This window comes from Symphalangus syndactylus, chromosome 3 (genome assembly GCF_028878055.3).
Source record: "Symphalangus syndactylus isolate Jambi chromosome 3, NHGRI_mSymSyn1-v2.1_pri, whole genome shotgun sequence".
NCBI classification, from domain to species: Eukaryota; Metazoa; Chordata; class Mammalia; order Primates; family Hylobatidae; genus Symphalangus; species Symphalangus syndactylus.
The window spans coordinates 85950630-85966588 of record NC_072425.2 but is presented as its reverse complement, the minus strand read 5'-3'; the positions used below and the strand labels follow the sequence as shown (position 1 = coordinate 85966588).

The window sequence follows — 15959 nt, the reverse complement described above, 5'->3', positions numbered from 1 at the left end:
ATTACTTTTGTGTATTATCTCAAAGTGTAACATGGATTTCTAGTTATAAAATGTAAAAAGTAGTTGGACAAAACTAAGTGTACTCTTTTTTTTTTTTTTTTTTTTTTTTGAGACGGAGTCTCGCTCTGTCGCCCAGGCTGGAGTGCAGTGGCGCAATCTCGGCTCACTGCAAGCTCCGCCTCCTGGGTTCACACCATTCTCCTGCCTCAGCCTCTCCGAGTAGCTGGGACTACAGGCGCCCGCCACCACGCCCGGCTAACTTTTTGTATTTTTAGTAGAGACGGGGTTTCACCGTGGTCTCGATCTCCTGACCTTGTGATCCGCCCGCCTCGGCCTCCCAAAGTGCTGGGATTACAAGCGTGAGCCACCGCGCCCGGCCTAAGTGTACTCTTATACGGAATAGCTATATGGTGCTATTTAATATGAACTGTGGAATATTTGGAGAATGTTTGCTAGTGAAAAACACTTTTGTCCTGTGATGCCATTCTCTCTAAAAGAGAATTAGGTAGTAGGACCAATTATTCATTTAGGCCATTTTTGGTTTGAAAAATAAAACATTATCACCTAGCAGGAGAAAACTTTTCTTTCTTTTATTTCAGGGGAATATGTAATGATATAAATACATTACTTAGGTTTTTTTCCTTTTTAGTAGGTACAAGTAGTCAAGTTTCTTCGTTAAGGAGACCTGAAGAGGCTGATATGGCTTTCTTTGAAAGACAATACCAGGAAAGGGTAGGTTTTCGAGGAAATCCACTTGCATTAGGCGTTTACTTGTAGCAAAAGCACTAGAACGATTATACATTGAATGTGGAACATCCTTGAAAATAATTTATAAAGTCTTTACTTACAGTTGGTGTTAGGCCTTGAGGCTTATTAGAATAATTTACACAGAAACAGGGTTAAAGAATAACATGATATTTAATACACTGGTTGATTTATGAAGGCCATAAAGATTGGATAAATATGCAAATAAAATTGTCAGTAATAAACATCAATATCAGCAGATTTGTAAATTATATATATCTTGAATTCCTTTTTTTATACATGTACCTTTATTTTTTATTTAAAAATATTTGCCAAATAAAGATTGAATATATTTTGAATTCTTTTTTTTTTTTTTTTTTTTGAGACGGAGTCTTGCTGTGTTGCCCAGGCTGGAGTGCAGTGGTGCGATCTCGGCTCACCGCAAGCTCCGCCTCCTGGGTTCACACTATTCTCCTGCCTCAGCCTCTCTGAGTAGCTGGGACTACAGGCTCCCGCCACCACGCCCAGCTAATTTTTTGTATTTTTAGTAGAGACAGGGTTTCACCGTGTTAGCCAGGATGGTCTCGATCTCCTGACCTTGTGATCCTCCCACCTCGGCCTCCCAAAGTGCTGGGATTACAGGCGTGAGCCACCGCACCCGGTGCCTATTTTGAATTCTTAATATGTATTATTTATTCTTCTTAGAGGCTTTTAGGTGTATCCAGACTCGTTAAAATTACCCAATATACATCTGGGCACAGTGGCTCACGCCTGTGATCCCAGCATTTTGGGAGGCCGAGGTGGGTGGATCACCTGAGGTTAGGAGTTTGGGACCAGGCTGTCCAACATGGCGAGACCCCGTCTCTACTAAAAAAAATACAAAAATTAGGCATGGTGGTGTACGCCTGTAATCCCAGCTATTTGGGAGGCTGAGGCAGGAGAATCGCTTGAACCTGGGAGGCAGAGATTGCAGTGAGCCAAGATCGTGCCACTGCACTCCAGCCTGGGTGACAGTGAAACTCCATCTAAAAAAAAAATTACCCAATATTCTTTAAGAAACGGAACATTAAACATAAACATATTTTAACAATTTCCGGGCTCAACAAGTGAAGTCTTGATGTGTTCATAGCTTTAATAGTGACTCAGTTCACCAGTGTGTAAATGCCTTGGAGATAAGCATAGTGTTTTATTCATTTTTGCATTTTCCCTAGCACCTAGCACAGTGCTTCGTGTGTAATAGGTTTTTAGTGAATTATGAATTTATGGAAAATTGAAAAAAGTTAACACAAATATAATCAATACTTTCATACATGTCAACTTCTTATACTTTTGATATGTTTCATGGCCATGTTCATATTTGAGAGTTTTATTTTGTTTTTATGTTTTACTAGATGAAAGAATGTTGGCTTAATGAGGTGTGGGGAATAGTATTTCAGCCATATGGCTGCAAGTACTTTCTTTAGGGTTGTCGTTTTGTGGGCATCATTATCTCTCCAGCCAGGTAATAAACTCCACAAAAGTAAAGATACTTCTGCCACTTTTTGTCGTATCCTATACGACTCTTAGACAAGAGCTTGTTGAGTAACTGAAAGTGTGGAAAAAGCTGAGCATTAAGTAAATTCAGGAAGTAAGTTGGAGACAGGATAGCTTAAGAATTTTGAAGTCGAAGGGGAGAGGACAGAATTTAAGTCAGAGACAGAAAATAGAGCTTTTTTCAGTGATGGAAACATTCTATATCCATGCTTTAGTCACTCTCCATATGGGGCTCTATAAGGCTAAATTTAAATTTTAAAAAGTTAATGTTTATTTCCTCAGTCACACTAGCCACATTTCAAGTGCTTAGTAGCCACATGTGGCTAGCGGCTTCCTTACTGGACAGCACAAGGCATTTCCATCACCGCAGATTTCTTTTTTTTTTCTTTTTATTATTATTATTATTATACTTTAAGTTTTAGGGTACATGTGCACAATGTGCAGGTTTGTTACATAAGTATCCATGTGCCATGTTGGTGTGCTGCACCCAGTAACTCGTCATTTAGTATTAGGTATATCTCCTAATGCTGTCCCTCCCCCCTCCCCCCACCCCACAACAGTCCCTGGAGTGTGATGTTCCCCTTCCTGTGTCCATGTGTTCTCATTGTTCAATTCCCACCTATGAGTGAGAACATGTGGTGTTTGGTTTTTTGTCCTTGTGATAGTTTACTGAGAATGATGGTTTCCAGTTTCATCCATGTCCCTACAAAGGACATGAACTCATCATTTTTTATGGCTGCATAGTATTCCATGGTGTATATGTGCCACATTTTCTTAATCCAGTCTATCGTTGTTGGACATTTGGGTTGGTTCCAAGTCTTTGCTATTGTGAATAGTGCCACAATAAACATATGTGTGCATGTGTCTTTATAGCAGCATGATTTATAGTCCTTTGGGTATATACCCAGTAATGGGATGGCTGGGTCAAATGGTATTTCTAGTTCTAGATCCCTGAGGAATGGCCACACTGACTTCCACAATGGTTGAACTAGTTTACAGTCCCACCAACATTGTAAAAGTGTTCCTATTTCTCCACATCCTCTCCAGCACCTGTTGTTTCCTGACTTTTTAATGATTGCCATTCTAACTGGTGTGAGATGGTATCTCATTGTGGTTTTGATTTGCATTTCTCTGATAGCCAGTGATGATGAGCATTTTTTCATGTGTTTTTTGGCTGCATAAATGTCTTCTTTTGAGAAGTGTCCGTTCATGTCCTTTGCCCACTTTTTGATGGGGTTTGTTGTTTTCTTGTAAATTTGTTTGAGTTCATTGTAGATTCTGGATATTAGCCCTTTGTCAGATGAGTGGGTTGCGAAAATTTTCTCCCATTTTGTAGGTTGCCTGTTCACTCTGATGGTAGTTTCTTTTGCTGTGCAGAAGCTCTTTAGTTTAATTACATCTCATTTGTCAATTTTGGCTTTTGTTGCCATTGCTTTTGGTGTTTTAGACATGAAGTCCTTGCCCATGCCTATGTCCTGAATGGTATTGCCTAGATTTTCTTCTAGGGTTTTTATGGTTTTAGGTCTAACATTTAAGTCTTTAATCCATCTTGAATTAATTTTCGTATAAGGTGTAAGGAAGGGATCCAGTTTCAGCTTTCTCCATATGGCTAGCCAGTTTTCCCAGCACCATTTATTAAATAGGGAATCCTTTCCCCATTGCTTGTTTTTGTCATGTTTGTCAAAGATCAGATAGTTGTAGATATGTGGCATTATTTCTGAGGGCTCTGTTCTGTTCCATTGATCTCTGTCTCTGTTGTGGTACCAGTACCATGCTGTTTCGGTTACTGTAGCCTCGCAGTATAGTTTGAAGTCAGGTAGCGTGATGCCTCCAGCTTTGTTCTTTTGGGTTAGGATTGACTTGGCGATACGGCCTCTTTTTTGGTTCCATATGAACTTTAAAGTAGTTTTTTCCAATTCTGTGAAGAAAGTCATTGGTAGCTTGATGGGGATGGCATTGAATCTATAAATTACCTTGGGCAGTATGGCCATTTTCACGATATTGATTCTTCCAACCCATGAGCACGGAATGTTCTTCCATTTGTTTGTATCCTCTTTTATTTCATTGAGCAGTGGTTTGTAGTTCTCCTTGAAGAGGTCCTTCACTTCCCTTGTAAGTTGGATTCCTAGGTATTTTATTCTCTTTGAAGCAATTGTGAATGGGAGTACACTCATGATTTGGCTCTCTGTTTGTCTGTGATTGGTGTACAAGAATGCTTGTGATTTTTGTACATTGATTTTGTATCCTGAGACTTTGCTGAAGTTGCTTATCAGCTTGAGGAGATTTTGGGCTGAGACAGTGGGGTTTTCTAGATATACAATCATGTCATCTGGAAACAGAGACAATTTGACTTCCTCTTTTCCTAATTGAATACCCTTTATTTTCTTCTCCTGCCTGATTGCCCTGGCCAGAACTTCCAACACTATGTTGAATAGGAGTGGTGAGAGAGGGCATCCCTGTCTTGTGCCAGTTTTCAAAGGGAATGCTTCCAGTTTTTGCCCATTCAGTATGGTATTGGCTGTGGGTTTGTCATAGATAGCTCTTATTATTTTGAGATACATCCCATCAATACCTAATTTATTGAGAGTTTTTAGCATGAAGGGTTATTGAATTTTGTCAAAGGCCTTTTCTGCATCTATTGAGATAATCATGTGGTTTTTGTCTTTGGTTCTGTTTATATGCTGGATTACATCTATTGATTTGTGTATGCTGAACCAGCCTTGCATCCCAGGGATGAAGCCCACTTGATCATGGTGGATAAGCTTTTTGATGTGCTGCTGGATTCGGTTTGCCAGTATTTTATTGAGGATTTTTGCATCAATGTTCATCAAGGGTATTGGTCTGAAATTCTCTTTTTTGGTTGTATCTCTGCCAGGCTTTGGTCTCAGGATGATGCTGGCCTCATAAAATGTGTTAGGGAGGATTCCCTCTTTTTCTATGGATTGGAATAGTTTCAGAAGGAATGGTACCAGTTCCTCCTTGTACCTCTGGTAGAATTTGGCTGTGAATCCATCAGGTCCTGGACTCTTTTTGGTTGGTAAGCTATTGATTATTGCCACAATTCAGAGCCTGTTATTGGTCTATTCAGAGATTCAACTTCTTCCTGGTTTAGTCTTGGGAGGATGTATTTGTTGAGGAATTTATCCGTTTCTTCTAGATTTTCTAGTTTATTTGCACAGAGGTGTTTGTAGTATTCTCTGATGGTAGATTGTATTTCTGTGGGATCAGTGGTGATATCCCCTTTATCATTTTTTATTGCGTCTATTTGATTTTTCTCTCTTCTTTATTAGTCTTGCTAGCGGTCTATCAATTTTGTTGATCTTTTCAAAAAACCAGCTCCTGGATTCATTAATTTTTTGAAGGGTTTTTTGTGTCTCTATTTCCTTCAGTTCTGCTCTGATTTTAGTTACTTCTTGCCTTCTGCTAGCTTTTGAATGTGTTTGCTCTTGCTTTTCTAGTTCTTTTAATTGTGATGTTAGCGTGTCAATTTTGGATCTTTCCTGCTTTCTCTTGTGGGCATTTAGTGCTCTAAATTTCCCTCTACACACTGCTTTGAATGTGTCCCAGAGATTCTGGTATGTTGTGTCTTTGTTCTCGTTGGTTTCAAAGAACATCTTTATTTCTGCCTTCATTTCATTATGTACCCAATAGTCATTCAGGAGCAGGTTGTTCAGTTTCCATGTAGTTGAGCAGTTTTGAGTGAGTTTCTTAATCCTGAGTTCTAGTTTGATTGCACTGTGGTCTGAGAGACAGTTTGTTATAATTTCTGTTCTTTTACATTTGCTGAGGAGAGCTTTACTTCCAACTATGTGGTCAATTTTGGAATAGGTGTGGTGTGGTGCTGAAAAAAATGTATATTCTGTTGATTTGAGGTGGAGAGTTCTGTAGATGTCTATTAGGTCTGCTTGGTGCAGAGCTGAGTTCAATTCCTGGGTATCCTTGTTAACTTTCTGTCTCGCTGATCTGTCTAATGTTGACAGTGGGGTGTTAAAATCTCCCATTATTATTGTATGGGAGTCTAAGTCTCTTTGTAGGTCACTCAGGACTTGCTTTATGAATCTGGGTGCTCCTGTATTGGGTGCATATATATTTAGGATAGTTAGCTCTTCTTGTTGAATTGATCCCTTTACCATTATGTAATGGCCTTCTTTGTCTCTTTTGATCTTTGTTGGTTCAAAGTCTATTTTATCAGAGACTAGGATTGCAACCCCTGCCTTTTTTTGTTTTCCATTTGCTTGGTAGATCTTCCTCCATCCCTTTATTTTGAGTCTATGTGTGTCTCTGCATGTGAGATGGGTTTCCTGAATATAGCACACTGATGGGTCTTGACTCCTTATCCAATTTGCCAGTCTGTGTCTTTTAATTGGTGCATTTAGCCCATTTACATTTGAAGTTAATATTGTTATGTGCATCACCGCAGATTTCAAAAGCTCTGGTCTAAGGGTGTCTTAGTCTGTTTGGTCTGCTGTAACAAAATACCGTAAAGCTGGGTGGGTTATAAACAATAGAAATTTATTGCTCACAGTTTCAGAGACTAGGAAGTCTAAGATCAAGGTGCCAGCAGATTTGGTGTCTCGTGGAGGCCTGCTTCCTGGTCGGCAGATAGCATCTTACTGTGTCCTCATATGGTAAAAGAGGCATGATGGGTCTTGAGGCCTCTTTTCTAAGGGCACTTATCCCATTCATGAGGGCTCTGCACTCACGATCTAATCACTGTCCACAGAGCCCATCTCCTAATACCGCTACACTGGAGATTAGGATTTCAACGTGAATTTTGGGGGGCAAAAAACATTCAGACCATAGCAAGGGGAAAGCGTTGTGGTAGGATGTCAGCGAGGGAGATGAAATGGTCAGAGTGATGGAAGAAAAGACAGCTTTTGCAGCAGCATCAGGGTATAAACTTATAATCAAATCACTCTTCATTCTTGGAACACACACACACACACGCACAGCCAAGTTTTAGTTTTTCCTCACAGGCTTATGGGAGACTAGGTTCTAGAATTCCTTCCATCCCTTCTCCAGAAGCCTGGAGTTTTGGCTGCCTTGAAAACATGCCAATGGTGTTTGCTTGTGAGAAGATAAGGAGAGGAATTCTTATTTGTGAATGTTTTAAAGGATATACCTGGCCTGTCAAGATTGCTTATTATAGGCCGGGTGTATTATGCCTGTAATTATTATGCCTGTAATCCCAGCACTTTGGGAGGCCTAGGTGGGCGGATTATGAGGTCAGGAGTTTGAGACCAGCCTGGCCAACACGGTGAAACCCCATCTCTACTAAACACACACACACACACACACACACACACACACACACACACACACACAGTTAGCTGGGCATGGTGGCATGCGCCTGTAATCCCAGCTACTCAGGAGGCCAAGGCAGGAGAATTGCTTGAACCCAGGAGGCAAGATTGCAGTGAGCTGAGATCGCGCTACTGCACTCCAGCCTGGGCGACAGAGCAACACTCTGTCTCGGGGGAAAAAAATAAAAGATTACTTGACATAAACAAACCTGGAATTTGTGGATTTACGAGATGTAGTTTATAACTTTCTAGCCTCTGTGATTTATAGATTTGTGAGATACAGCTTATAAACTCTCCACCATGTGTGATTAATGGAGTATAAAAACTAAGACGCCTATACCTAAATAACTTCCTCTGAGGTGACATGGACCATACGTGCTATTAGTAGTCATCTTTTACTCCAAAACCGTTTTCATGATTAGGAAGCTGTGTGTCTGATAGTTCAGAGCCTCTCGCAAGAGCAATGCCATGTGTGTATCTGGTTTCTGCTTGCATTCTTTGCTAATCATTGGTAACATCTGGCAGGGAAGAATCTATGATGAGTGTTAAGTCGGCTTTGACAAGTGAGGCCTTTGTGGTAACATAGTTTACCAGCTGCTTTTAGATACTGTTGAAAAGTTGCTTTTATGTATCAGTTCAAGTTATTTTCTTCTGCTGTGGATGATTCTTGGTCTCTTTTCCCCCAAGAAAGGAGAATTTTATTAAGGAAACAAATATCAAAAGTCTACTAGGTGCAAAGCACTGTATTCCTGCCAGGAAATTTAAAAAAACAAAACAAAACAAAACAAAAAAAAAAGAGGAGGAGGTATCTTTGCTTTTAAGACGCTAGATGGTTTGCTGGGTGCGGTGGCTCATGCCTGTAATTCCAGCACTTCGGTAGGCCGAGGTGGGCAGATCACTTGAGGTCAGGAGTTCAAGACCAGCCTGGTGAACATGGTGAAACCCCGTCTCTACTAAAAATACAAAAATTAGCTGGGTGTGATGGTGCGTGCCTGTAATCCCAGCTACTTGGGAGGCTGAGGCAGGAGAATTACTTGAACCTAGGAGGTGGAGGTTGCAGTGAGCTGAGATTGTGCCACTGCACTCCAGCCTGGGCGACAGAGCAAGACTTTGTCTCAAAAAGAAAAAAAAAAAAGGCTAGATGGTTGATGGATGTATTTGCTACCTACTATTTCAAATGACAAACACTGCTTTGGCTTTTGTTTGTATTTTAGCATCTTTGCTTCTTAAAAATTTATGTTCCTACAAATCTAGCACTTGGCTTTAAATGAGTGAGGAAAAGGGTCTAGCATTTATTGAGTGCTTAAGTGCCTAGATCTTTATATATATTATTTACAGCTTTAGAACAACCCTGAGGAGTAGCTATTACTATGACATTTTTTTACAAATGTAAAATTGTTAAATAAATTGCCCCAAATGCTTAATAAATGGTAGAAGTAGGATTCACATTCTCTTCTATTTGACATCAAAACCTATAATTTTTGCTCTAGAATAGGGTATTTTTGGGGGTCCTTCAGATGACCTGTTGTTTGATACGGTTTGCAGGAATGATATGAGTGTATGGTGTCTGAATGAGGTTCCCAACCCAACTCAAAGAGGCGAGAGAGGGAATAAATGTGGAGGAGACAGAGGTTAGATTAATCTGGTTTTATGATTGGAAACTTTTATTACTTGCAGTTTGAAGGGATTGGATAGACTGGTTTTTCCAGGTCTCTCCTGGTTTCTTGATATTATTCCTGTCAGTTCAGAAGGTCGGAGACCCTGACTTGCTCTCCCCTTCTCTTGCAGGGGTAAGGCAGTGGGGTTGCCTCTGGAAATTGATGTGTGTGAATGTGAGTGGTGGTGAGTAAGAGGCAGGTTGGATTTGTGTTCTCTGGGGTCTTTAATCCCATGGAAAAGGTCTCTGTGTCTCAAAAGTTAGAATGCCACTGCTTAGGGTATGTGTGCTGCTTTTTTGCTTTAACTACAATGGAGGAGGAAAAGACTTTCAGAAAGGTAACTGTGGGAATATAGAAACCAGAATTATAGAAAACTATCCTTAAAGCAGTCCACGTTCCAGAGAGAATCCAGCTGGATTGGGTGTATTATGTAACTCTGCAGGGAATGTGCATAGGCTGGATGTAAGTTTAGTCATTTTAAGCACTTGTAATTTTAGTGGCAATTGAAATTAATTTTTTTCTCTAAAGCAATATTCATATGTTACTTTTATTAAAATGCTTCTGTAAAATTAAAATAAAACCATTTGCAAATGTGTAATTATGTCCTTTTAACAGATTTTGGCTTTAGTATTTAGCAGCTTAATAACTGTGGAATGGCTGTGACATGAATCTGAATGAGTTTTCTGCAAGTTTTTTTCTTTAGGATGGTTTACAAGTTATTATATCAATAAATATGTTAAATTTACAGATGAAAATGGAAAAGGCTGCTAAGTGGAAAGGAAAAGCTCCATTGCCATCAGCTACAAAACCTTCATGAAGACTACTGGAGAAATTAAAACCATCATTCAAGTACCTTTTTCATGTTTATTTAAATGTAATAATACAGTTTATTTTTCCTGAAATTATTTACTTTTTTTTTTTTTTGTACTGTATAAATGTCTTTTGGGATGTTTCCTTAATTTATTTAAATAACTAAAAATGCCTATTACTTTTGTCAAAACTCGTAATTTACTACTTTGTATGTACCTTTCTCTCTCCTGACAAATGAAGTTATTTTATATGAGTCTGTCTGAGAGTACAGTAAATATTTTTAGTACATAATAATTTAACTGTTTCAGGTATTTAAAAAATTAAAGATATTATCAAGGGTTTTGGACAAATATATGAGCCATTTTTTTGTCATTCAAAATAGTAAGTTAAAAACAAGAAAACAAAACAAACAAAAAGTTAAAATCATCAATTTTTTTATTTTTCAAACTTTGTAATGTTATGTTTTTAAATAAAAAATGTATCAAAATTATACAACCATTTTCTAGTGATATTACTGATTTTTTTTCAATCATCTTTCTCAGGCCGAAGATATCTACTGATTTTTAAGTTGTGTTGTCAACTACCCATTGTCTATAACTGTACTGGACACATCTTGTGTGCCACTGCAAATCCTCTTGGCCCCATTTCTTACTCCATTACTGCTGTGGAACACTTTCCAGCAGGCTTCTGATAGCGTAAGCCATTTGATGGCATCTTGTCTTGGGCGCATGTCACGGCTCTCTTGCTTCCTTCTGCAGGGATCTTCTGACACTGTGGCTTGGGATGCCCACTGGAACCCCACTGTATCATACATATGCAGCCCAAAGATGTTGGGGAGCTAGTGACTTTGGGGCCACTCTTGACTAATGGGAGGTAGAAGCCCAATAGATAAGTGCTCTCCCTTCCGTCGGTTGGGAAGACAATTCTGAAATGCATTTCATAAACTTCCTCAGAAAATCCTATCATTGAGCTCCAGTCACCCACAGCAGTGGGTGATAATAATATATCCCTATGTTATCTTTTTCTTTTTTCCTTTTCCAATCCTCTAACCCTCCCTCTGGTTCCCTCAGATCACTTCCCAAATAAATTACTTGTATAACAACACTTACAGGTATAAGAACATTTGTCTTAGGCTTTGCTTTTGGGCAAGGGATAAACTCAGGCTAAGATGGTTAGTACCAGGAATGGCCTTTGACAGCAAAGACTCAGGATAGTATTCTGTTACTGGATCAGTTACTGCAGTGGATTTGGATGAAGTGCAGGTAGGAGGTGAAGTGCTAGGTTATGCAGTAGCTGTGCCATTACAGTGAAATGGGACTAGTGGAAATTATAAAGATTAAGTATTCACTTGCTACTGTGAAATGCTTTAGGAGCTTTGAAAAAGAAAATGACACAGGCTCATGATAGCCATTTAACTCAAGGAATGCTGTGAAAGCCAGAGTCCCTCTATAGCACTTTCAGGAAACTCATCTGCAGATGCAGGGCAGACTGTGCTGCCAATGAGGCCCAAATCTAATAGTAAAGGTGGCAAGGTTGCAGAGGAGACAGAATGCACAGCCTTGCTAGTCCCCAGCAAAGTCAGTGCTGACACAAAAGGAATGGAACCCTAAATCACAGGATGGGGATGTTTGTGTTGGTGAGCCTGAGAATCTCGAATCCTCAGGTTTCCATGAAATCTGAGCTGGCACAAGCCGTGTCCTCCAATTTTCTAGGGAGAATAGCCTGCCCTTACCTTGAGATTCTGTAAGGGCTTTATCTGAGGCAGTTGCATCACAAGGTAACACTTGTCCTCCTCAAGATCCACCCTTGTTACCTCTCATTGACTCCAAAGTAATAACTAGGATCAGGTCTTAGCAAACCCTAAGTTGGGGAATACAGTCCTTCCTCTAGGAGGATAGGTTTCACTCTGAATCAACTGCAGATTCTGGTTAAAATGTATTGGGAGGAACCCAGGAAACATGTCTGAGAGTAGATCTTGAGGATATTGAGTCAAGGGGTGGGGTGGAGGTGGAATATAAGGCTTGATAGGAGAGAGTGACATGGGAGCACTCACTCATGATGCATGATTTAATTCCCTGGCAAGAATCTCTGGAGTTGTTCCTAACACAATGCAAGGATGGCATATTAAAGATATGATAGGCATGCTAGCAGTTATCTGATATAGTATTAAGTGGTCAGAAAGCTCAGGAATGTATTTGTTATTTGAAACTGGAGAAATTATCACCCGACTTTTCCCTGGGAGGGCCCAGATGATATTCATAACTAAGGCAAAAAAATATTTAATGGTAGTCAGGTGCAGTGGATCACACCTGTGGTCCCAGCACTTTGGGAGGCTGAGGTGAGAGGATTGCTTGAGCCCAGGAGTTCAAGACCAGCCTGGGCAACATAGTGAGAGCTCATCTACACACACACACACACACACACACACACACACACACACACACACACGGTGGGCATGGTGGTGCATGCCTGTAGTCCTAGCTTCTTGGGAGGATGAGGTGGGAGGACTGCTTCAGCCAGGAGGTCGAGGCTGCAGTGATCCTTGATCATGCCAATACACTAGCCTGGGTGACAGAGTGAGATCCTGTCTGTCTCAAACAACAACAAAGAGAAATGTAATGGTGAAGAGTATACTGGAAACTTTGAAAAGCTTGGCAATGGCTGATTGACCTCTACAGTCTAGAACTGATGATGGAAGATACTGTCATGACTATGGGCTCTGTGGTATCAGTGTAGATAGATGATGGGATGCCGAAATTTTGAAGGCCAAGTTGCAGAACTTAACTGTCAGGGGCCCAGTGGACATAATTAACTTAATGGGCACCTAGGCATGAATCTGTGAACAAGGTAAAGTTCATGATGTTCCAAGGGGCAAGACAGAAGGACAGCTGATGAGGATGTTATTTGAGTTGTATAATTGACTTGTTATATAATGATGTTGATTGACTTGTATATTTGACTCCTCTCACCCCTCAAAAAAGAAAATTGAGAATTGGCAAGGAGAAGGCTGACATCAATCTTGGTAATGAAAAACCATAGTTCCCCATCCAGTTTCCAGATCTAAAGCTCATTATGCAAGGGAAGGCCCAGATCCCCTTGAGGAAGGATCATCCAATATATTTGGTAAATATCCCCCTAATCCTTTCTCTAAGGGGCAGTCACGTACCATCATTTACCAGGGTAACTGTGCAATGGATAAAAAGGAATAGTCAGATTTTTTTTTTCAACCAAGGACTGTTGGATACAGTGCCTGACCTGACATGGATTCCAGAGGACCCAAAATACCATTGTGGTTCACTGGTTAGAGTAGGGAAGCTCAGTGACAAATGGAGTCCTGGCCAAAGTTCATCTGACAGGAGGTAAAACGGGTCTGGTCCCACTCTTTATTTCTACTCTCCCTATATATACATAATTGAGATAGATATACTTTGAGGCTGACAGAACCCTTGGACCTACACTGATGGCTCTTGCTTCTTGTCCCAGGGCTTCTTAGATGCTGTAGGACAGAGTTAATGACCTAGATGCTTCCCTTGACCAATGGGTCATGTCGACATAAAGTCAGTAAGGATATAGAAGACTTGAATAACAGTATTAACCAACTTCACCTAATTGACATTTATAGAACACACTAACCAATAACAGCAGAAAACACATTCTTTTTTTTTTAGTGCAAATGGAACATTTACTAAGATTGACCATATTTTAGGCCATAAAACAAGGCTCGATATTCTTAAGATGATTCAGATCTTAAAGTATATCCCCTGACCACAGTGGAATTAAATTATAAATCTATAACAAAGATATCTGGAAAAATCTCAAATGTTTGAAAATTATATAACACAGGTAAATGATCCATGGGCCAAAGAAAAAAAGTCAAAATGGGAATAAAGGCACTTTTAATTGAAAGACAATGAAAACACAACATCATATTTGTGGGATGCAGCTAAAGCAGTATGTAGAGGAAAATTTATAGCACAAAAATGCCTTCATCAGTAATGAAGAAAAATCTCAAATCAGCCCTTACCTTAAGTAACTAGAAAAATAAGAGAAAATGAAACTAAAATACCGAGGGAAAATAAGACCAGCATACAAATTGAAATAGAAAACAAAAGCAAGAGAGAAAATCAATAAAACCAATAAAATTTATAAACCTCTAGCCTAATACGAGAGACAGAGAGAGAGAGAGAAAGAGAGAGAGAGACAGAGAGAGAAGGCACAAATTATCCATGTTAGGAATGAGAGTGGTGACATCACTATAGACTCTACAGATATTAAAAGGATACTAAGGGAATACTATAAATAACTATGCCAATTATTTTGACAACTCAGATGAAATGGACAAATTTGTTAAAAAAACACTGTTGTAAGTCCCCTTTGTGAGATGTTTAAGGATCATTCCAGTTTGGCCATGGAAATTCCAGAGAGGCATATAAAATTAAAAACATTATTATACTGATTTGTTCTAGAAAAGGGAGGCATGACATACCACGTGGGGGCTACGTATAAGGTTTGAACGCCAAGGGAGCATGCTCGAGCTTAGAGAGAGTGAGGATCCATGGGCAAGTGCCTTTACTGGGGGTCAGAGCAGAGTACACAAGAGAATATGGGAAGGGATTTCATTGGTGGTTTTTGAATGTCATTAGGTCACAGTCGGGAGGTGGCAGGAACTAGCCTATCACCCTGGTACACCTGGTCACTTGGGCAGGGTGGTTATAGCCTATTTGTGGGGATAATGAGGCACCAGGAAAATACAAAGTTAAAAAAATTACAATATAGACACAACTATCAAGCTCATTAAATACTAAATGGGTAACATGTTTAGCCCTATATCTATTAAAGAAATTGAATTTATAGTTAAAAACCTTACCACAAAGAAAATTATAGATGGCTAGAATGTGCACTAGAGGAAATGATGCTTAGATGGCTAGATGGCCGCACAGTGAATTTTACCAAGCCTTAAAGGAACAAAGAAGATCAATTCTATAAGACTCTTCCAGAAAACTGAAGTTGGGAATTCTTTGCAGCTTATTCTATATGGCCAGCATCACTCTGATATCAAAACCAGACAAAGCCATTATGAGAAGAGAAAATTTCAGACCAATATTCCTCCTGAACATAGATGCAAAAATTCTTAACAATTTTAGCAAACCTAATATGAGAATATATAAAAAGGATAATACATCATGACCAAGTGAATTTTATCCCAGAAATGCAAGGTTGGTATAACATTTGAAAATTAATTGATGTAATTCATCATATTAATAAACTAAAAAAGAACCACATGATCATCTCAATAGATACGAAAAGAAGTATTTGACAAAATTCAACAGATTCATGATAAAAATTTTCAGCAAACTCAGGATAGAAAGTAACTTCCTTAATCTATTAAAGGGTATCTACTATAAACCCACAGCAAACATCATACTTAATGGTGAAAGGAAAATGCTTTCCTCTTAAGAATAGGAACATGGCAAGGGTGTCTTCTCTCAGCACTTATTTTCAGCATTACACTGGAGGATCTAGCCACTGCAATAAGGCAAGATAAAAATAAATAAAAGACTTCCAGATTGTAAAGGGGAAAGTAAAAACAGCCTTTATTTGCATAAGACATGATCATCTATGTAGATAATTCTGTTAAATTTATTTTAAAAACTTTCACTAGAAATAGGCTAGACTCAGTGGCTAACACCGGCACTTTGGAAGACTGAGGCAGGAGGCTTGCTTAAGCCCGGGAGCTCAAGGCTGCAATGACCTGTGATAGCACCGCAGCTCTCTCACCTGGGTGACACAGCGAGACCCTGTCTTACGCACACAAACACCCACCCACCCACAAAAAAACTATCACAGAAATAATACACAATATACTAAAGTTATATTTCTATATACTAGCAACAAAACAAACAAGTTGAAA

At 39.5% G+C, this 15959-nt stretch overlaps 1 protein-coding gene across 5 annotated transcripts in view; it reads left to right on the top strand.

Moving 5' to 3' along the window:
• FAM221A (family with sequence similarity 221 member A) overlaps positions 1-10546 on the top strand; it is a 31000-nt gene extending 20454 nt beyond the window's left edge. For 4 of the 5 annotated variants that reach the window (XM_055272419.2, XM_055272423.2, XM_055272422.2 and 1 more), the window contains 2 exons: positions 650-732; positions 9987-10546. In XM_055272419.2, the coding sequence (XP_055128394.1) occupies positions 650-732; positions 9987-10055 (152 nt within the window). In that variant the 3' untranslated portion in view covers positions 10056-10546. The remainder of the gene's footprint in view (positions 1-649; positions 733-9986) is intronic. The other variant, XM_055272421.2, reaches the window with a different exon arrangement.
• Positions 10547-15959: the final 5413 nt, after the last annotated feature.